Consider the following 23,505-nt stretch of genomic DNA (forward strand, 5'->3'; position numbering starts at 1 on the left):
AAGGCAAGCGACAAAAGCATTGCGAGATGCCCATAGGACACAAGCTACTGGGAAGCAGTCATACAAATCTACAAATGTTGAAAACCACAGTTCTCCTGAACATAAGCGGACAAGAAGCAGAGAGAGAGGGCAGTCATTTATGACAGCGTTTCTCTTCATGACAGGCTCCCTATCTGAAAAAATTACATCTTCATGCCCCCCTTATCACAGATTCCAGCAGGGAGAAGGCTCCAGTTATTTGCAGCCAGATGGGACAAGGTATGCTGCAGTGACCTACAGACCTAAAACAAATGGTTTCCGAGAGACTCATTATCATTTTCAGCACACCTCCTCCTTTGTCAAGGATTCCCTCAGCTACCAATGCGGCACTCTTTGCCATGTCATCAACCTAAGTGCACTTAATAAATTCATTCGTGCCCCCTTGATTCAAAATGGAAACACTATGACATGTTCTAAATGCTGGGAGGGAGACTGCAATCAGTACATTTTCCAGATGTGTATCTTGATCCCATTTACATGGCTTCTAGGAAGATCCTGTGATTCTCCTACAAAGAAATTTTTTACTAGTTCAGGGCACTCCCATTTGGACTCAGGATCAGTCACTTGGGCTTCATGCAATTAATGGACCAGGAAATGATCCATGTCTGGACTACATCCAGAAGCAGAGATGTTCCCTTATCTGCTCAAGCAACCACAATGGCAGGTATTTCATCCCATCCCAGAGTTTCTGAACCTGAACATCTAGATCATTTTAAACAAGCCGTCAGATACAAACAGTTCTCAGAACCAGTGGTGTAGAAATCGTTCAAGTGTGATTGCCCTTCACTTTAAAACATATGAAAAAAGATGGAAAATCTTAATACAGTGGTGTGCCCAAGAACACATTACACCACTGCAGGCATAAATACCTCAGACAACTAACTTCCTACTATGGCTCTTTGACAAGAAACAGCACAAATCACAATCAAAATCCATGGTCACTGACACCCTGCATCATCACTGAAGATAGGATATTGGACAAAACAAAGACCTATCCGGTCTTTTGTCCAATTTTGATTACACATTAGAAAAGACATTAACTTTTTGTACAGAGGGAAGCTATCATTACACTAACCTGGCTGAACAAGAAACTATTTGAACCACTCTGAAGATCCTCATTGGTTCACCTCTCATAGGACTAGCTTCCTACACTGCATTAGCGATGGCAGGCAGAATCAGTAAAATACATACTCTATCAGTGGACCCAAAGTATATGCAGTTCCAACAAGATGGATCAGTATGATTTGTGACGGCCCCTGCTTTCATTGGCAGGAGCATGGCGAATCAGACTATTGCAATGAAATCTCTTGACACTTCGTCTCAAGGTCATCTACAGGACCCAGCCTATAGGACCAAGTGTGAGCTCTGAAGTGGTACTTAAGAAAGACCAAGTCGTTGTGTCAAGGGAAATCACTTCTTCTTACCCCTCACAGAGGAAAAGGATGATATATCAGCAGACTGTTTCATCCTGTATAAAGTGGGTTATTTGAGCTGCATATCAGAAAATAACCCCAGACCAAATGAAGTTACTAAACATCTCGGCCCATGAAGTCAGTGCAGTCACACAAACCTTGCATTTGGGCAAAACTGTTCTTTGTCATTATCTATGTCATGGGATGGAGATCTGAGTCCACTTCTCCGAGCTTTTATCTCAGAGACTTTTTATCCTAGAAAACTAAACTCGCTTTATAGCTGTGGCACAACCGGTTACCTTCCTATGTCATTTGACATCTTCATAAGGACACAGCTTCATGATTTCTGCTGGATTTGCCACTCTCCATGATATGAAATCTATTCTCCAGTTGGGTTAACTGGAAGATGTCTCCCATACCTTAGTTGACTGAAGATGGTCTCCCCAGGGTGAGGGGATGTATCTCCCTCCACCTCTTGCCTATTCTCCTAAGTTATTATGAGCAGGTAATGTATTTGAAAAATAAGAAGAAAAAAATTCCAGTAAAATATGTTTCTTCAATAATACTTACCAGATTATAATAGACATACACCCTCCCAGCCTACCTGCAGCTACAACCGTATAGAGAACTGCCCTCCTCTCCATTAGTAACTGAAGTATTCACAGGATTTGGTGCCATTCCATGAATAAAGGGGAGCTCACTTGAGCTGCAGATAACTTATAACTTTTAGCCTGGGAGGGCTGGATTTGCAAGGTAATTCTCCCAAAGTATTATGATCAGGTAAATATTATTTAATTAAACATTACTAGAAAGAAGTGTTCTTTTAAAAAAAATAGATATGTATTTTCTTTTGTTATTTGAGATAATTGTTATGATGTGACTGTTGAGATATAAACCTTTGCAGTTTTAGCATAACCATTCCAGAAGAAACAATTGATAGACCAAAGAAGTATTTGAAAAATCCTGCTGCCTCCTTTGTTTCTGATACATAAAGAGTATTTCCAAATCTTTACATGAATATTTTCAGAATGCAGAAGATTTGGTGGAAGAATATTTGAAAGAAATGAAAGCAGGTATGTATTGATACCTTCAGTAAGAAACAGATACTAAATGACTACTTTATTTTATCTATAGTTCTGCCAATTACAAAAATATGATTTTTTTCTTGTGTAAATTACCAGCTAATGAGAAATAATTACTACTTTTCAACAACTCGAATGCCAGTGCTAAGATTTTATGTTAAGTTCCTTTATTTTAAAAGTTCATCCCAATTACCAAATCAGTGTCTTTGTAGTAAAATAGATTTGTGAAATGTTGTTATCCTTTAACTTTACATTGATCGTATTTACCATGTGAGCAACGTGCAAACAGCAAACAGTTTTCCAAGATGAGTTGCACTGATGTACTGTTCAATAAAAAAAACTTTATTGCACAGTGCTCTAATATTCAGAACTTTTTAAATACCCATCATACACGTAAAATGAACAGCAAGGGCCCTGGTCTGCTTTCATGCAATGAACTAGTTCACAGGCATTTCAGGGTCAGTGCTCTTTTGCACCCAAAAAATGAACAGCAAAGACCTAGATCAGCTGTCTTGTGATGGACTGGCAGGCAGACGTATCAGGGTACATGTTCTAGTGGAATGATGCAAAATAAAACGAACAGCAATGGCCCTGTTGTTGTTGTTGGGTTTAACACCATTTTTCAGCACACAAGAGACTATACATGGCGGCCAGTATTAATGGTGGAGGAAGAACCCGGGAAAAACCCAGAAAGAACCACCGACCCATGAGAAGCTACTGGTAAGCTTTCTCACATACCCACAATGGCCCTGATCCACTTTCATGTGATATGCTGACAGGCAGACAGATAAGGATCCATTTTTTCTTGTGGAATGATGCAGGTAAATTGAAGCAGTTGCCATCTGTTTGGCTGGCAGCTGGTCAGATCAGGGTCCACTTTGTCCTTGTGGATGATACAGCTGAAATCATGAGCAAGGGTCCTGTTTCGCTGTCATGTAATATGCCAGCTGACAAGCAGATCAGGGCAATTGTTCATGAGCAAAGTAAAATAAACATCAAGGTCCCTGATCTGCTGTCATGTGATTAACTGACAGGCAGCCTTATCAGGGTCTTTGTTGTTCTTTTGGAATCATACAAGTGAAATGAACAGCAATATGGCTGATGGTCTGGTGGCAGAAATATCAGGGACCAGATTTTTTGTAGAACCATACTAAGAGCATGGGCCTCAGTCTGTTGTCATGTGATAGGCTGACAGGTAAGCTTTTCTTCTGGAATGATGCATGTAAAATGAATAGCAAGGTGGTCTAATCTGCATTTAAGTTAGGCATAACTGAACTGAATCAGTTTTGGTTGTACTTAAATGTGTATGAAATCTTAGCAAATATGGTAATTGCAAATTAAGATAATTAATGTTAACTTCTCAGGTCATCTAGTGTCCAGCCACTGCCTACTCTGTATCCTAAGACTCTGTAGTGTGGATGAAGAGACCTTGAGAATGACGAAGGATGCCTTTATCAAGGGATACTTTGCTGCTATAAGTTATGAAGATATTATCATATCACTTTGTCAGGTTAGAATGCTTTAACAATAAAATTATGATACCTTTCCTTCTTGCCACCATCAAAACTCTCTATTAGTGTTTTATGTTTGGTAGAACTTTTATAATCAGTCATTGGGCATTATTTGTTCCACAAAAACAATGATTAACTGTAATCAGTTTGACACAGTTTTGTTTGCATAGAAGCATAAGTATGAATCAACACTTGAAAGATAGCTTTGCTTGGACACTAGTTAGGCTTAACTGCTTTGCCTAGAGACTAGCTTGGTTTCATATGTCATAGCTTTGCCAGGAGGCCAGTTTGGCTTCAAGTCTTATAGCTTTGCCAGGAGGTCAGTTTGGCTTCGAGTCTTATAGCTATGCCAGGAGGCCAGTTTGGCTTCAAGTCTTATAGCTTTGCCAGGAGGCCAGTTTGGCTTCATAGCTTATAGCTTTGCCAGGAGGCCAGTTTGGCTTCATGTCCTATAGCTTTGCCAGGAGGCCAGCTTGGCTTCAAGTCTTATAGCTTTGCCAGGAGGCCAGTTTGGCTTCATGGCTTATAGCTTTGCCAGGAGGCCAGTTTGGCTTAAAGTCTTATAGCTTTGCCAGGGGGCCAGTTTGGCTTAAAGTCTTATAGCTTTGCCAGGAGGCCAGTTTGGTTTTAAGTCTTATAGCTTTATCAGGAGGCCAGTTTGGCTTCATGGCTTAGGTGGCGCTTATCAGTTATTTTGTACTTTTCAGAGAGTGACGTAGGTAAGGTGAAGTTGTTTGCATTTGTAACATGCACAATGGAGATAATGTTGGCATACCTCTATGTTACTTTTATGTAATGTGGCTGACATTTCTTTGGATACTGTACCTGTGAAAATTGTACATGATCTAAGCACACGGTACAAGAAAATGGATGCTCCCCTGTGCTTGACAAATTAACCAGAATTAATCAAAAGTACACTAACTTTAGCAATTATTAAAATAGGGAAAATAAACTTTGCTGAAGTAGACAATAGCATTTACTGAAAGTGCAATGAACCAATTACAAAATATCTGAAAAGTAAAATAAGTTATCGGCTCTTTTTTCTACAATTTACCTCTGAAGTCCAGGAAGTGAAAATGACCATGCAGTTTTTTTATACAAGCACATCTTAAGTGAGCCCAAGCTGTATACTCTAGAACCTAAATTACACCCATCAATCATATATCAGAATAAAGGGAATTAAAAGTTCTTTAAACAGCACCTAAGATATACAAAGTCTTTATTATATAGCCAGTATAACCAGTGAAGAAATCATGGGAAATTATTTTTCCTTAAAATTCTAATCCTATGCAAAATACGAAACTGTAGAGCGCCACCTTATAGGTTTGCCAGGAGGCCAGTTTGGATTCAAGTCTTATTACTTTGCCTTGACACCAATTTGGCTTCACTGCTTACGGCTTTGCCTATAGGTCAGTTTGGCTTCATGGCTTATGGCTTTGCCTGGAGACTAGTTTGGTTTCATGGCCTATGGCTTTGCCTGGAGACTAGTTTAGCCTCATGGTTTATAGCTTTGCCTGGTGACTAGTTAGGCTTCATGCTTATGGCTTTGACTGGACGCTAGTTTGGCTTCATGGCTTTTGGCTTTGCCAGTGGCTAGTTTGGCTTTATGGCTGACAACTTTATCTGGAAACTACTTTGGCTTCATGTCTTATAGCTCTTCCAAAAGGCCATTTTGGCTTCTTGGCTTATGGCTTTACCTGGAGGCTAGTTTGACTCGATTCTTATGTCTTTGCTTGCAGACTGATTTGGCTTCATGCCTTTGCCTTGAGGATAGTTGGGTTCTCTCAGCTTTGCCAGGAGGCTAGTTTGACTTCATGACACAGTTTAGCCTAGAGACTAATTTGGCTTCATGGCTGACAGCTTTGGCTGGAGGCTAGTTTGGCTTCAATGCTCACAAATTTGCCAGCCAGCTGGTATAGCATCACAACTCACAGTTTTGCCAAGAGGTACTTTATGGAACACATATTGGCCTTGTGTCTAGTTTACCAGGACAGCTTATGGCTTTGTCTGCATACTAGATTGGCTTTACAACTCATAAACATAATATTTATGATGAAATAGTAACTGCTACAAAATTAGAATGCTGATTATTTATTTTTATATATGACTATTTCAGTTTTAAAAATGTATTATATATATATATATACCTTTTATGGCTGATGAAGAATAGTAGAATATCATACTCCATGATTGTAATCACTTGACTTAAGTCAATTAGTTTTTTTAATATAGTCAATAATTATTGCAGCTGAATCCCCATTCATGTGACTCTTAAAGATATTGATTTTTGCTGAAAATTACAATTATATAAAATAGTTAGAATTAACCTATATATACAAGAAACTGACATATGTTGTATTGCTTTAAGAAAAGGAAGTGTTATATATCACATGCCTCAGATGCCTTTCTTATGATCATACAGTTCCAGGGGAATTACAAAACCCTGACTTGCAATGAAATTTCTAGCTCTATTGGTCATAAGCCAGAAAAGCTTATGTGATGGGATTTCACCTCTCATCTGTCATCTTCCATCCATTAGCACATTTTTCATATTGCTACTCCTACTAAATTACTTGCTGGATTGCCTTGAAACTTACACACACATTCATCTCATGGTCTGGTTGGTCCTAACTGAAAACAGTCCTGCTTGGACATCCAGTATGAGAACCACAGCAGCTATCTTCAAAAGTTTTATCACAATTGGATGGTCATATGAACATGGGGTTTCACTAAAAGACTTTTTATATCTAGTTGGTCCTACATGAATGGTGCCAGTCTGATTTCCAATATGGCCACTGTTACAGCCATCTTAAAGTCTTATTATCACTACTCTACCTGAATGGATTGTCATATCAACATTAAGCTCTCACTAATAGAGTTTGTATGATGTCCAGCTGATTGAAAATGAAAATGGTGCTGATTGATGTCCAGTATAGCCACCATAACAACCATCTTATAAAATCTAGTTGCTACTCTTCCTGAATGGAACAGCTGCTGTGACTCAGTGGTTAGCATGCTGGATTCACAACCAAAAGGGTGTAGGTTCGAATCCTACTGTTGGACTAGCCTGTGTCAGCAAACATGGTGTGGCTGTGGGCAAAGCACTTTACACCAGTTGCCTTGGCACCAATTAGACATAATTATGTTACTGTGCCACCAAACCAAACCTCTTAAATGGAAAGTCATATCTTGAAAATATCTGTGTATCAAACATAGGAGTTCATCAGTAGACTTGTTATGATTATGTTATACCTAGATTCATGAAGGTTGGTACAGGGATGCATCTCAGAAGCAGTTTGCTGTCACCTATATTTCATGATTCACTAAATTTGGTTACATTGTATATTTTAAGTTTATTTCTCTAGCTCTGTTTATGCTAGAATCATCAAATTGGATGATTGTATGCATCTCTGTTAGTACTTCACCTATACCACAAATGAATGTCACTGTGACCTACATTACACATTTTACTGGCTTAAGTTTTGTGGTTTATATTGTATACATACTGTTATTCAAAGATTCATGAAATTTGGTGAGGCAATGTATCTTGAGAAGTACTACACCCTCAACACAAAAGTGGGTCAAAGTGACCCATTATTTCATAGTTCACTTGATTTATGTCAAAAGCACTGTTTATGCTGGATTCATCAATTTAGATGATTGTATACATCCCTGGTAGTACCTTACTCATACAAGAAAGGTCATTGCCACCTACTTTGGTTCAACTTTACATTTTTAATGTTATTTCTCTACTCTTTAATCTAGGTGATTTAAACATCAATCTTAGTACCACATCCATCCCAAAAGATGTCACTGTGACCTATATTTCACTTTTTACTGGGCTAAATTGTATTTAGCTCATGACATAGATACTATCCTGTTTAAAATGATGAAATTTGGGGATGAATTGCTTTGAATACTACTTCCTCATTTCATTAGTATGTCAGTATTGACAATATTTTATGCTTCACTGACTTGGGTTAAATTTTGTGTTTGATGTTTATTTCTTATGATTGTTCATGCTGTAATCATGAAATTGATGATGAAATGCATGTCTGTTACTACCACATTCTTACATCAAAAGGGACTCATTGTGACCTATATTTCATCTTTGACTGGTTTTGGTTAACTTTTTGCATGCTGCACGCTTCTTATCCTACCTAGAAACATGAAACTTAGTGGGTGGATGCATCTTGATAAGATCAATGTCTGTCTTGTAAAAAGAAGTCTCTATGACCCGTATTGCATGCTCAGTGACTTTGTTTAAATTACGTGTTAGAAGTTCATTGCTGTTGATGCTGGATGTAACTACTTAACAATTGTTAGTAATGCATGTAATGATTATATTGATTCATCCTACCATGCTGAAAGGGCCCTTTGTGACCAAGGCAGTTTGAAGTGTGAATAAATATAGAATATATGTATAGTATGTACACTGTGTCAATGATATACCATGAGATGTATAAAGTTTTCATTAACACATTAACCCCTGGAGGTATTTTGTCGTTTTTGTCTGAAATTCGAGTAGGAAACACATTTTGAAAACTATTTCTGAATACATCCTAAAACACCAACTTCTAGGTGATTTCCAATAACATACTGCCTGGTTGTATTAGAAACATTGTTTTTCATTGGCTATTTGGCTCGTGCATGAGCAGAAGGATAAAAGTTGGAGTTCTTTTATTTTATTATTATTTTAATTTTTTGCTTAATGGACCCATTATTTTCATATCGAGACCAGTCTTTATTCCAAATGCCCATCTTTTCCTACTTTTTGCAAAAGTTCATCTGTCTGTTTGCAGTTCATACCGGTCTGCCTTAGATCTGAGACCAAAAAGTCTAAGACACAAACCATGGGCACATTTTTGGTAGAAAAAAATCGGATCCAAAAAATGAGGTTTTTCTCTCTGTATTTTGTAGTGCAGCAAGAAATTCCAGATTATTTGGTATCATTGTAGAGCTACATTTGTCTACCATTCTATAATACCACCCACTTTAGTGTATCTTACATGACCTTGACGCTACAGAGCTCGGCAGTAGGCTACTACCTCCTGCCATGTAAACTCATCACCAGGGGTTAATGTGTTAAAAGGAAACGAGGCTTTCTCTCTCTCATCCTTTGGTCAGTTTGACCTAACTTTTACCATCATTTTTAAGTCCAGAGGCATTGTGGGATGACACAAGCAAGAATCATTTATGCTCGTTTTTGCTCATATCTTGCTACGTCGGTCCAGAAAGAGAGTGAGAGAGGGCTGCCTTTGGACATTTTCATATTTAATTAATAATAACTGATTTTTAGAACATTATAATAGGTTTATGAAACAACAACAACAACAAAACTTTAAATACATCACAGTATGTGCACCACATAACCGTGAAATTTACCCTATATTCTTGTAGGTTATTTGGTGAAAGTTCACTTTCAAGGTTTTCATCCAGAGCAAATTATTTTTCTCTCTCACTCCAGATTTCTGCGCAGTTTGTCCGTTATGCATGAGAGGGGGGAGACAAAGCAGAAGAATTGTGATGAAATTGTGTACTATATTAAATTAATTTAGAGAACGGGGATTATTAATCCTTTTTATCATTATTTTCATACGACACTAATGATTAATGTGTGTAACTTCATCGTTGATCTAGAATCAACAGCAGACATTTGAGAGAATGTTAATATATGCATTTTATCACGCCATGGGTGGATCACAATTTGATATACCAGTAGTATTGGTATATCAAATTGCTTTATACCAACACTTTAAAAGCGATGTTATTTTTAATGTAGGTGGTATAAATATATTTATTCAATGATGTACTTGCCATATTAATGACTGGATATTATGATATGTAACCTTCAGCAGGTTACCTTTGTATTATACATGTAAATGAGTATAATAATTAGGTGAGTGGACTGCATGCTTTTCATGTAAGGCCCTACCTTTAGTAGCTAATCAAGGTAATTACTTGAACATAATTTACTTTCTGGTGTCAGTTCATTGTTAGTCAAAGGTTGTGACTTTCATCCAGTAAAATCTGGCTTCAAGCAGTGGATTGATAATAGCTTTTCAAGCAGATTTTAAGAAAAATGATTGAAAAAAGTATTAAAAAATAACATTAGTCTGTGTATTGTGAATTTGTTACTTCTACTTTAATATGATACACAAGAATGTCCTTTTTTATTCTTTTTTTGTTTTATACCTGGTCTTAGAAGGTTGGTGGATGGGTAGGTGGGTAGGTAGGTAGGTAGGTGGGTGGTTGCATAATATGTCAGTACAATACTGTCCATTTAGTGCCAATTAAAAGTCTAAATGTCAAATTTTAGAAGGGATAAAAGGTCATATGTAAAGATTAAAGATTGCAACAAAATATTTTAGTTGGAAAGATTACTTTAGTTTGAATTTATTTTCTGAATGATAGTGTTTACAATGGCTGCTGGAGACTAGTAAAAGTAGAGTTGAGTTTATTCAACCCATGATTACACTCTGGTTTAAATGATTTTTTCTACATTTTGACTTTTTTAGGGCTACATACATGTTTTGCAACACAAGTTACTTCATTCAAATGGACGAATTAATCAAAACATGTATAGATCATGTTTTATACTATTTACTTGTCATATACCTTTATAACATGTACAATATTTCCAGGTTGCTCCACATCTATTGATGGAGGAGTTTGGACATGTAATTGACCTCCTCAGATTCCTGGCTTTAGAGGGTATTCTTGATGTGCCCTACAGGGCAAGTTGTGTGTACATACTGCCTCTGGAGGATTTTTCAGGTAGAGTGCAGTTGAATTGTCTGTGTCATATACTTACTCTCACAGAGTTCCAATGCCTGCTGAGTAGAGGCCCACTGTATAGTATTCACTGAGAGATATTATATCCACTATAAAGAAACACACTTTCACTCACATTACCTGGCATTAAATTTCATATTTACATATATAAATATTCTGAGAACTACCTTAAGGGAATCATAGAGTGTTTGCTGATGTAATGAATGTTTGCTGAATGGTTGAGAATTGTGAGAGTCATCTCTGTTTGCTAGAGAGAAAAGTGATAGACAAGGGAAGAGTATTAGCCAGAGGATCCAGAGTTTTGTGAGTCATCACTGTATGCTGGAGGGAAGAGTGTTGATTGGAGGATCTATAGTTTTGTGTGTCATACACTGTTTGCTGAATGGAAGAGTATTGGTTGGAGGACCCAGAGTAGTGAGTCATACACTGTTTGCTGGAGGGAAGATTGTCGATGTGAGGGTTTAGAGTTATAGGAATCATACATTATTTGCTGGAGTGAAGAGTGTTGGTTGGAGGTTTAGAGTTACGGGAATCATACACTGCTGGAGGGAAGATTGTTGATTGGAGGGTTTAGAGTTATAGGATTTATACACTGTATGCTGGAGGAAAGAGTGGTGGTGGGGGGATTTAGAGTTATGGGAATCATACATTATCTGCTTTAGGGAAGAGTGGCATTTGGAGCAGTCTAGTATTTTAAATGCCATAATCATTTGAATTAGTCCACGTTATATTTTGCTGGTAGACTACTGTGTAGGTTTTAGATCTAGTCAGTCAAATCATAGAAAAGTAGAATATAGATAATAAATGCAACTTAATCTGATCAGGTAATGAAAAAAGGGGATATTATTTCTCGCCAGGATTCAATTTTTCCGACCATTTTAGTCAAAAATAGCATTACTGGTATCAACTGCTTCTCTATTCGTTTTTCTATAGCTTTGAACCTCATTCCTAAATGTGCCACTTCTGTATTTAGCTGCTCTCATCCAGGTATTCTGTTTATGATGTGTGCTAAAGAATGCCTCAAAACACAACCAGAAATAAAAGAAGAAAAAAATAAAATCTCCAATACAAATAGTAATCAACATTTGAATATCAATTTTGTTTAATGAAACATAAAATGGCATTTTGTGTTACTGTGAAATAGGCCTAAAATTATATGGTGACAGAGATGGCAAGAAACACATTTTGTCCTCATTTTTCTGCTTGTTAATGATGATCACAAATGAAAGCATATATAAAATTTGCATGTATTAGATGGTTACAAAATGTGTCTTCTGTGAAAATTAAAATGTTTTTTTTTTAAGCATGCTGCTAGTGTTTAAGGACTTCAAAGATGCCAAAATCTGGCAAAATTTGAGTTTTTAATTGAAGACAGGCCTATTTAGGAACAAAAATGTTAATTTCACGCTGTTTCATTATTTCATGTATACATATGTTGCTGTTGGTATATACTGGAAATGGCATAATTATAACAAATACTCTTACAAGTGCTTTTATTTATGACTGATTTGGTGGCCAATATCAGCCCATATCAAATCTTGTTCTTTGACAGAAAACCACTTGCATGAAGACCTTTGAAATTTCTATACATGATGCATATCTGTCATCAGATAATGAATTTTGTTACTAAAATTAGGAAACCCTTTTAATGACCTTCTCCAAAAACACTAAACAGAATTTAACCAAATTTGACAGCAACATAAAGGCCTTCCACAATTGTGCAAATGATGCTGATCCAACATCAGATATGGCTGCCATTACTTGAAACTGCTTTACAGAATTTGACATAATTAGAAGGCCTTGCTGGTTCTACAAATGATTCTGATTGGCTATCAGATATAACCACCATTGCTAATAACTGCTCAGCAGAATTTGAACTTTGACAGAAATTATCCTAGTTGTGACAGAAATTATCCTAGTTTTGACAGAAATTATCTAGTTTTGACAGAAATTATCCTAGTTTTGACAGAAATTATCCTAGTTTTGAAGACCTTTCAGATTTATACAAATGATGTTGATCAGCCATCAATATGATTGCCATCACTGAAAACAGAAAATTAACAACTTGATCTAAACAAGCCACTTGAAAGAATTTGATCAGTGTTGACATAAAACATAAAGTATTGATGTAAAACATCCTGGTATCGGGGCCTTTCAGTATTCCACATATGATGCTGATGTGCCATCAAATACACATGAAACATTTCTTTATATAACATATGCAATCAACAGCTTTGAAAGAATTTTCTACAGAAAACATCCTAGTGACTCTTGGCAAACTATTGTATAGTACTTTTTTTTGTATTTGGCTATTAGGCAGATGTCAGCCAGTTGAGTGATCTCAGGCTCACTTGGGGCTTTTGTTTATGAGTATTTTTTAAAGACATTCTTGTGCTTGTAATATCTTGGTTGCATGATTATGCGGGAACTGATTGACCTAGATAAATGAAATTTCACATGCATGTTTATTGTGTAACTAACCTAATTAGATATTGACACCATTTAAGCCATTTTTGTGCCCCCACTGCTTGCAGTAGAAGTATTTTTATTTGGTAATGTCTGTCAGTTTTTCTGTCCCAAGAAGCTTGTTAATACTTGTATAAAAGCTTCTCAGTGTAGATAAATGAAATTTAGCTAGCTTATATTGATGCAAAACTAAATGATCTGACTAGATTTCACCTAATCACGTCAACTTTATTTTAGGAAGTAAAGTCTGGTACATGTCAGAATTTGTCCTTCCTGTCTCTGTGTGTGTGTGTGTGATTTGGATTTTTAACATAGCTTTCAAAAAAAATTCAGTCATATCACTACAGTGTCTGCAGTGTGGCTGTTTATAGTGATGCCTAACCCTGGGGCATCATGTCGCATACATATTGCATGATGTCCCATGCAGTCAATTTATCCTGACACCAGGCCAACCAGTCCTAACACTAGCCTCTTAATGCTGAGCGCTAAGCGAGGCAGCTATTAGTACCATTTTTGTAAATCTTTGGCATGAAAAGGCTGGGAATCGAACCCACAACCTTCTGCATCCAAGGTGGACACTCTAACCACTAGGCCACCAGAGCGGTGTCCTTCCTGTTTATGTTTCATCTATACCTTAAACAGAGCTTCTGCGGGAAGAAACATTTCCCAGATACCTTTATAAATTACCTGCCCTTGCTATAACTCAGTGGCACATACCAAGATGTTCTTGAATACTGTCAATGTCATATTATCATTGCTTCTTATAACCAACAGATTTCAACTTTATTTTCCTCCATCCATCTGTAAAAACAATATAGTAATTGTAATTTTGAGGTTATTTCACACATTTATATCTTTTGTTTTTATTTATCACTGGTAATATTGCACACATTTACCTTCGGTGGACTTTGTAATAGTTGCGCATGGTCTTAGCAATGCTCTCGTTTTATTTTGGCATTTATTTAAAAGAGGCTGTTTTTATTTATCACTGGTAATATTGCACACATTTACCTTCGGTGGACTTTGTAATAGTTGCGCATGGTCTTAGCTCTCGTTTTTATTTGTGCACATGGTTTATTTAGGTGCTTTCTGGATGTAGTTTTTACCTTGTTTGGTTTGTTATTCTTTGTTAATTACAGGTAGTTGTTTTAGTTCACCTGGCTTATTGTATGGGCCCTGTGTTTGTCATGTGTAGTGCTTTATGCATCGATCAACAGTTGCAATTATAAACTTTAAAAAAATGACAGGACAATTTTGAATAAATTTAGCTCAGAGCATGATCCCAATCCACCACTTAAAGTAGAATCAGCACAGAAAAACTAGAGAAACCTTTAAATAATTGATTTCATAACATGGAATAAGAATCAATGAGCCAGGTAGACAATATTAGGCTCGATTGGGCCTCTTGATTTTGCTAAGACAGCATCAGTATCTACCTTTGGTAGCAATTCCATGATGGTCACTCTCTTGGCTAACATTTCTCAAACTTTACTATCAGCAACTATCACTTAAGGTCAGCTTGAGGTGAAAGAGAATATGCATTGATGTTATAGCCCACCAGTTGCTCCTTAAGTCGCTAATGAGACATTCTAACTCAGAAAAAAAAAGTCACAGATGATAACTTCAGGAGTCTTTATCTTCCTTCTGTCTATTCCAACAATCAGCAAAGATTGCAGAGGTTTCTGATCTTCATTTGGAAAAATCCGAAACCTTGGGATATCAAAAGCGTTTGTGGTAAGCCAGCTACCAGTGTCTTTCTCTTCCAGTTGGTAATGTAGCAACTCAGATGCCTACCATGTAGGGGTCCTGAGCTTAGACATGGTTGTTGCAGTCGTTGTTTGTTAAGTCTGCTCAATGCATCTGAGGACATCACCTTGGGCCACCAATTACCATTACAAGTAATTCTCAACAATCACAGTTGTGGGATACATGAGGTCCTGTCTCAGCAAACTAGAGAACCTCACATGGTTCACGGAAGGTATTCCTTGTACATTCAATCCCTGGGAATTACATTCTACATGGATGCCAGCACAGTGAGATGGGGTGTACATCACCTTCCTTCATCAGGTTGTTGTGTCTCAGTCAAAAATAGCCATTGCATATCATTATACATGTAACAGAACCAGGACCTATTAGTAGATTTCAAAATTTTGATTACTGTATATACTTGCGTAAAAGCAGGTTTGCGTATAAGCTGACTCATATCAAGGAAACTAATATCCACCAAAATAGAAATTATCTTACACAATATCTGTATAAATTGTATGTCTCAACGGGATTGAAAACAAAGCAAGTGCATAATATGTTATCTCTCTTCATACTATAATAAAAGTGCAAGATTTGAACATCAATCAAATTTGGATTCTAATGGAAACTGTTACAAAAATAACTGAGTAAGTTGAGACCATATACAGTGGAACCCCGCTATAACGCGCCCCGCCATAACGCGAAATCGGATATAACGCGGTCGTAGCATGGCTCCCGAAATTTCCTATATTCATTCACACATGGAGAAAAAAATTTGGAGAAAAGTAAAAAAAAACAAAACAAGAAATTAACTTCATTTTGGGCATGAGATTAGTTGTGACTTTTAAAATAATATGATCGTGGCATGGTTCCTGAAATTTGAAATTCATTTACATGTATTTTTATCGGACCGTGAAAATATTTGTTTAACGTACGAGAAATAGTGTGTAAAACGTTTATTATAATTTGGTGGAAGAATTCGCGTATGACTTTTAATAATAAACGATCGGAACTTAACAATTTATCCAGGTTCTTTAAGTGATTTTGGAGAAGTGATCGTGTATGAATTCTAAAATAATACGATATATATATAACGTACGAGAAATAGTGTGTACAACGCTTGGCTTCTGAAATTTATCAATTTGAATAGGTTGTGGTGAAGCTCCGTATTCTACTCTAGAAGAGAAAACTGGTTTCATTAGGTTTTTGAATTGTTAAACCGAAGTAAACATTATCGGAAGTGTTACTTATTACGGATCCATGAGTAAAGCCAGTAAATCGTCTTTGTGATTGTCTTCCATGAATTCTGTATACAGTCGTTGCTCAAACAATAGCCGACATGGGCTTCTTATTTAACTGCAATCACAGCCAAGCAGCAGACAAAGCTGTGGTTGATACAAGAGTCGCACAATTTAATAAACATCAAAGGACGAAAGCCGCCAACATGTATGCTGTGCTTGGCGGTGTGATCAAACAACAAACAGTTGAAAGTAAATAATATCCACTTTATTATCTGTAAATTAAAAGGGTATGAAATTGTACATCCGTTCAGCTTAATTTTGTTTTATATAAAAAGTGATTCGTAACCATTGCAGGCCTTCATTACTTAGTTATTGAGCTTTATCTGTGTACGTTGTTTGCTTATATAAAAAAATATTTTACTGTTATGGAAAAGCAAGTTCAAAAATGCAAATCGTTTTCTGCTAAAGAGAAACTGTATGCCCTAGATCAACTAAAGAAGGGCAAACAACAAACTCAGCTTGCCAGAGATCTAGGAATCAGCGAGTCCACTTTGCGAGGGTGGAAAACAGATGAAGGAAAGCTCCGTAGTCTACCCAACATTCTTGAAGAGGAAACTGGTTTACAGCATAAAAGGGTTAAGTTAGCTAATGACAATGTCCTAGATTCAGCTTTGTACCAATGGTTTGTACAAGCTCGCTCAGAAGGTGTTCCAATTTCTGGCCCAATTCTGAAAGCCCAAGCAGAGAAATTTGATCGCCGTATCAATGGAGATGATTCCAAATTTAAGGCGAGTAATGGCTGGCTAGACAGATTCAAGAAAAGGCACGCAATCAGCCAAGTTCTTGTGTCTGGGGAAATCAGCTCCGCTGACAAAGAGGCTGCCAATTCCTACCCGATTGGGCTTAAAAAGTTGCTGGAGACTGGTTTATGTTATAAAATGTTACCCGATCGCACCCTTGCAACCAAGACTGACAGTCACAAACGAGAAGGTTTCAAGAAGAGGAAGGACAGAGTGACTCTCTTATTTTGTGTTAACAAGTCTGGCAGCCACAAAGTCAGACCTCTGATGATTGGAAAATCGAAAGCTCCCAGATGTTTTCATCATGTAAATATGAAGGCACATCCATTTCAGTACACTAACAGCAAGAATGCTTGGATGAATAGCTCCATATTTGACGACTGGTTTCACAAAACATTCGTTCCAGATGTTCGGGCTCATTTACGAAAACTCAAGCTGGAGGAAAAAGCTCTCCTCCTGCTGGATAATTGCCCTGCCCACCCCCCAGCGGAAAATCTTGTCAGCAGTGATGGCAAGATCAAAGTTTCGTACCTCCCGAAAAACACTACGTCAGAAATCCAGCCACTTGACCAAGGCATAATTTCCGTATTTAAACAAAATTATCGCCGTGAAATGATAAAGGGAATGGTAGCAGATAATAACGCATCCGTCGACACATCATTGGCATTACTCAACTTAAAAGAAGTATTAATTTAGCAGTTTTCACATGTTTCTTTTGATGTTCACAAAATCTGAAATAAAAGTTATTTGCATGCTGAAATCATGCGTTGATTGTTAATTATTCTTGCAGTTGTCGCATATGATAAAATTTTAGTGGTATGAAATTTGTACAGACACCGTATGTAGACCCGGGAATAGCTGCATGCAATGACCGTACGATATCAGACGGCAAGTAAATGGTTTCAATATTTTGTTCATCTTATATTTTACACGACGAATTCAGACTATTACAAAATTATTGAATATTTTAAATCTGTACGATTTTCAACGAAATTACATCCATTATGGATGAACTGCATGCCACGACGGCACGGTAGCATACGGTGTTGATACACTTTTCATGATATAGCGATAGTCTGGTATTATCGGTCAATCTGTATTATCGTTCAAACAAATAAAAATTAGTAAATGTTTTTAATGCTCAGTAATAACCTATAAATATATTAGCCTTCGATTATTTTGAATATATCTTAATTAATGCATTCCAGTTAATATTCATCTGATGATAAGCCGACTTTTGATCATTGTACATGTATACACGTATATGTTCTCGGAAAAAAAGTTAAATATTGTAAAACCCCGCATTAACGCGACCCCGCTTTTAACGCGATCCGATTTTATGGACCCCGATCATCGCGTTATAGCGGGGTTCCACTGTACTGTGAATTAATGGAAAAAAAAGGAGTTGTTTATCTTCTAGTTCACTGCAAAGATTTTGTTATGTAAAATCTGATAGCATTTTTAGTTTCCTGCACAATGTCACCGTCTGATGACCATTGATGACCACTGATGACAGTCATTGTAATTATTAAGTTTAACAATTGTTCTCTGGTTCAGATTTCCCCTTGAATAACTTTGTATTTTGCAACAAATGAAGAACCTCCTGGCTGTATCAGAATGTTGTAATGAGATGATAACCACATTAAGCATGCAAAGAAATTCTAACTTAAGTTTTCCTTTTGCTGCTTTCCGGTATTCCTGCAAGCTATGTTCACCACAAGAAGGAAGTTCCAGACTTAGACTTATTATTTATTCATGAGCCTCATCATCAAGGTCTTCTTTCTCTTCATGGCTCAGGTCCAAGATCTGCTAGCACCACTGTAAATTATAAAGATTTATTTAGACCTAAACTAAGGAATGAAAAAATATACATTATGCATTTGGTGTATTTATGCTGTTATGAATAATTCATCCCAACTTTAAAATTACGTATCTCTCTGGTCAAAGTATCAATACCACAAGTAGCAAATGTTTCCTTTGGCTCTTCAAGGAAAAAAAGTTAGTACACATGACTATAAAAGTTACCTTTTCATGAGCTCAGACATGATTTGCCTCATGAAAAGGATGATAATAGACAAAGCAAAGAGTTTTAATTTGTCTCGACCAAGGTCTTTGTGTCCAAATGGAATCTCTCACAGGTTCTTACATGGCTGAATAGAACCTCAGTAACTCATCTTTTATGCATTTATGCCTCTGAGTCTTCTAGCCACAGTGAGCAACACCCCTTGTTGATCAATCAAATAATTGGCAGTTGCAGTGGAATGATCCACTTAAACTTCATTCAGTGCTAAGAAGAGGCTCCTGCTTATGTGCAATCAGTTCTTTGTTGTGAAACCTCTTTTCTCATTGAATGATTCACCTCAAGCATGACTGTTTCATGATGAATTATGTGACTATTATCATGGTTCAACAGTGTCTCAGATTACAAAATGGACAGGTGAGTTTGACATTGTAACCCAAATTTTTCAGAACACTGTCAGTAATTCTGTTGATTTTGTAATATGACACAATGGTGAACCATGATGATAGGCTCAGGACGATATTCATCCTGTGACAATCACATGACAAATCCACAGATTCTCCAGTTGTATAACCAAAACAACGATGAGCAAAGTCACATCTGATTGGATCCTCAACATTGATGGAGCATGGGATTATTTGCCAATGGAGCCTGGTTATTTAAAATGGTGTTGGGAGGTTGAGTTTTGTCAATTTATGTAGATTTACAGAAATATGCTGTAAAGATTGACCCAAGGCCCTTTAACCAGTTGTAACTCAAGTGCTGCAAGAAATACCACTAAACATTTGAAATTATCAATATATGAACAAGTGTTGCGGACAAACTGTCTGCAATATATTACACAGTGAGATCACATCCCAAACCACACAAAATATTAATACAGGCTTGGGGGTACTGATTTATTGTACCATATATGGAAGTACCTGTATATGTAGGTGTCTTCTAAAACGGGTCTCACTGTACTTACTATCTCTGTATTTCAGGAGTCAAGGGAGACTTGTGTGTGTCACAGCTTTTGAGAGACATGTTCATCTCATACTGTCTGCTGTGGAAAAATACAGCTCTATATGAGCATGACCTCATCTATCTCAGCCAGTCCTATGTTGCTGCCATGCAGGTGAGATTAAATTTATGTACATGCGACGCAGATAGATTGGAATATTTGTATCCAGAAATTTGATGACTCTTCAGTGTCATGCTTATATAATTGTTAGCACAGTTTTAGTTTATATGTATTCCTACTATTACAGTAAAACCTGTTATGAGAGACCGCCCCTTCTGCCAACCAAAAGCGGTCTCTCAAGACAGGTGGTCTCTCATAAGAGGTGTGTGAAAATGGACTGGTTTTCAGGGTCAGTAGTTAGCATTGTTGAAAAATAAATAATACCCATACTCACTGTACATGTATCATATCCTTTACTCATAAATCTTGTTAAATATTGCATGCATTCCTCTCAAAATATCTTTATATAATAAAGATATTCATCTATCAAACAACGAGAATAAAATTTATATTTCAACATCACATTAATATGTACAAAAAATGAACAGTTAGATATGATGTATATATCTTATTCTATACACTTATTCACTTGTTTTTTAAGAAATCCATTATGCTTCTTTGTTGACATGTTTTACTCAGCTGTTTGGTCTGAACATGTATCTCAATTACTGCCTTTTCCTGAATCAACTTTCCACTTGCTGGTATGTTTTTACTCCTTGCAACACAAAACCACTCCCATGCTCGCTCTTTCGGATCTCCGTAAACTGTCCGTCGTGCCGTGGCATATTTCCTCTGTGCTTGTGCACCTTTCTGCCATTCGTTTCTAATGGACTCCTTGTCTTTGATTACATTCTGAACTTGCGTTTTACCAACGCTTAAACTGACTGCTATTTTGCGAGCGGTCTCCCCTTTTTCATTTCTTTCAATGACATTAATCCTTTCTTCCAGTATTAAAATTTTTCTTTTTTTCAGGGGAGTTTCTGCCATTGTTATTAGTGTTGACGTTATAAAGACTATCAGTTTTGATCAGGTTTTGGGGAAATGTGGAATAAATATATATTATGTACCAATGAATGAAACCAAAAGACATAATTAATTCATCAAGAAACTCTGAGACGAAGTTTAAATCAACAGCGTTATAGCTTGACAAACAAAGGTTGCGACCATCTGCACCCAGGTAAACAGATGGTGACTTGGTGAGACACTAACAAAAGAAATAAAAAATAATTTAAAAAAAAATCCGGTAATGATTCTCACTTACTAGTATTAAAGACAGTGAGCTCATTCACCCTACAGGCATTATGGATTAACTGGAAAGACAAACGATGTACTCAAACATACACTGAAGCCGTTTCAAACGATTTCTCACTGGGACATAAGGACTACCGGGGTTTTGAGTTTTCATAAAGATAAAGAAAAAATACAAACCTCTAAATTGACTGCATATATCCATCATTACTCCCTTTGATGTTACTCTTACTGGCTATTCACATGACTTCGGCACTACAGTGGCGGTTAGTGACATGTACTTTAGTCTGGTTTACTGCAGTTTACAAATGACACCGTATGCTGGAGTTGTAAATTTCACAAAACTGGTACTGTAGCAAGACAAACTCTTTTAAAATACTTTATTAGAGCAGTCTTTACTATTTATGCAGTCTTTGTTACAAAGGATTAAATGATGGTTGGAGGTGTTTATCTCCATATATTGTTGTTCAACTATAGTTTTATTTAATGTGCACTTAATTTGCATACTACATTTATCCCGAGCTCTAGTGTTTACAAAGGATTAAGTTAAGGTCAGTGGTGTCAATCTGTTTTTGTTTTTTTGGCGATGCGGTCATTCATAGCAGTGTCAAAATGCATATTTTGCCAAGAAATCGCAGTCGCTGGTCGCATTCAGCAGGTGGTCGTTCATAACAGAGTGTTTATATAGTAAAATCGATCTGTGCATTACGATTGTGGTCAGAAATGACAGGTGGTCGCTCATAGCAGAGGTCGCTCATGACAGGTTTTACTGTAGTAAGGATAGGAAGTTTACCATTGTTAAAATGAGGCAGATAGTGCAATTTCTCTTCAAAGAATGTTAATTCTAAGCCCCTAGAAAACTTGAATATCAACTTTTATGCACAACAGTTCAATAATTTGTATGGGTAAGGAAGAAGACATGGATAAAATCATTTACAAAAATCCAGTGGAAAATTCTGTAAAATGTATGACATATATTCTGTAGTGAAACTCAAACAAGGTCTGGATTATAGCCTGAAATTTAAGTCTGGTCTAAGAGTTTTCAATCCAGTGAATTGCTGAAAATATAGTTTGATTTAAATTTGTCCAATCAGATGTGTCTAGTCCTGTCATAACATTAAGACTGATATTTGTAAAACTGAAACCATATTGTTAAACAGCAAGTTTTATGCTGTTTAATACAAAATTGCCATATTAAGGTGTTTTTATTCATTACAAGAGACTTCTGATTCATTTCTAGGCAACCTTTAAATTAAAGTACATGATTTTAACTCTTGTTAGATCTTTGAAATTTCTTTTTGCAGACAAAGATAGAGACATGTAAAGGCCAACAGAATCTGAATCTGCAGCTGTTTGTGTTGAGTCAGTTCTTCATTCATGCCTGCAGCATTATGGCAACAGTTCCAAACTCCATCTCTGAGTACATACAAGTTCTAGTTCTCCACCTTCTGGGTGTGGCTCAAGACTTTTGTGCCAATGAAAAAGTGATGTCTGCACTGAACAACAATAGTGTTAAAAGTTTTGAGCAGTGTGTGAAACAGTCAATGCAAGTCTTGCCAGTGGAATACAGAAACTTTATAATTGAAAAACTTAATATTTAATGTATGTATTAGGAATGTAATATAAGCACTGCACATATCAAGAATGTAATAAAGATAAATCTGGGTAGATTTATCAATTCATGTTCAATATAAAAGACATCAAAACAACAAATTGCTTGATAAATATCATTTAAATGATAACATTGTAATTTCTTTAATAGAATTCTGACATAATCCTTTATTATTTGGAAATAAATGAAGCTTTTGGGAGAAAAAATGTGTTTGCTGATATCCATCAAAAATCATACAAATTTTATATAATGATAAATATATGAACATGTAAATAAATCAGTTATAATTATACACTCCTTTTTTTCTCCATTAACTTTACATGCTCAGAATCATGCAGTATTTTACAATACTGAACACTCATATTGTACTCACATGCATGTAGTAATAATAATAATGAGGACTTTGTATAGCACCTAATCTTTAGAAGCTCTAAGCGCTTTACAACTTTAGACAACACCTATAAGATAAGAAGCATAATAATATTATTACAAAAACAAACAACATGCTGAGAATATTTCAGGTAGGAAAC

At 36.5% G+C, this 23,505-nt stretch overlaps 1 protein-coding gene across 2 annotated transcripts in view; it reads left to right on the forward strand.

Annotated features, from left to right (window-relative positions):
* The window catches only part of LOC149778455 (gem-associated protein 4-like), an 81,670-nt gene extending 58,401 nt beyond the window's left edge, over positions 1-23,269 (forward strand). For both annotated transcript variants that reach the window (XM_089939293.1, XM_089939294.1), the window contains exons 12-16: positions 2,479-2,524; positions 3,898-4,043; positions 10,689-10,821; positions 20,096-20,229; positions 22,668-23,269. In XM_089939293.1, the coding sequence (XP_089795419.1) occupies positions 2,479-2,524; positions 3,898-4,043; positions 10,689-10,821; positions 20,096-20,229; positions 22,668-22,964 (756 nt within the window). In that variant the 3' untranslated portion in view covers positions 22,965-23,269. The remainder of the gene's footprint in view (positions 1-2,478; positions 2,525-3,897; positions 4,044-10,688; positions 10,822-20,095; positions 20,230-22,667) is intronic.
* Positions 23,270-23,505: the final 236 nt, after the last annotated feature.

This window comes from Sinohyriopsis cumingii, chromosome 17 (genome assembly GCF_028554795.1).
Source record: "Sinohyriopsis cumingii isolate HCF-2022 chromosome 17, ASM2855479v2, whole genome shotgun sequence".
NCBI lineage: Eukaryota > Metazoa > Mollusca > Bivalvia > Unionida > Unionidae > Sinohyriopsis > Sinohyriopsis cumingii.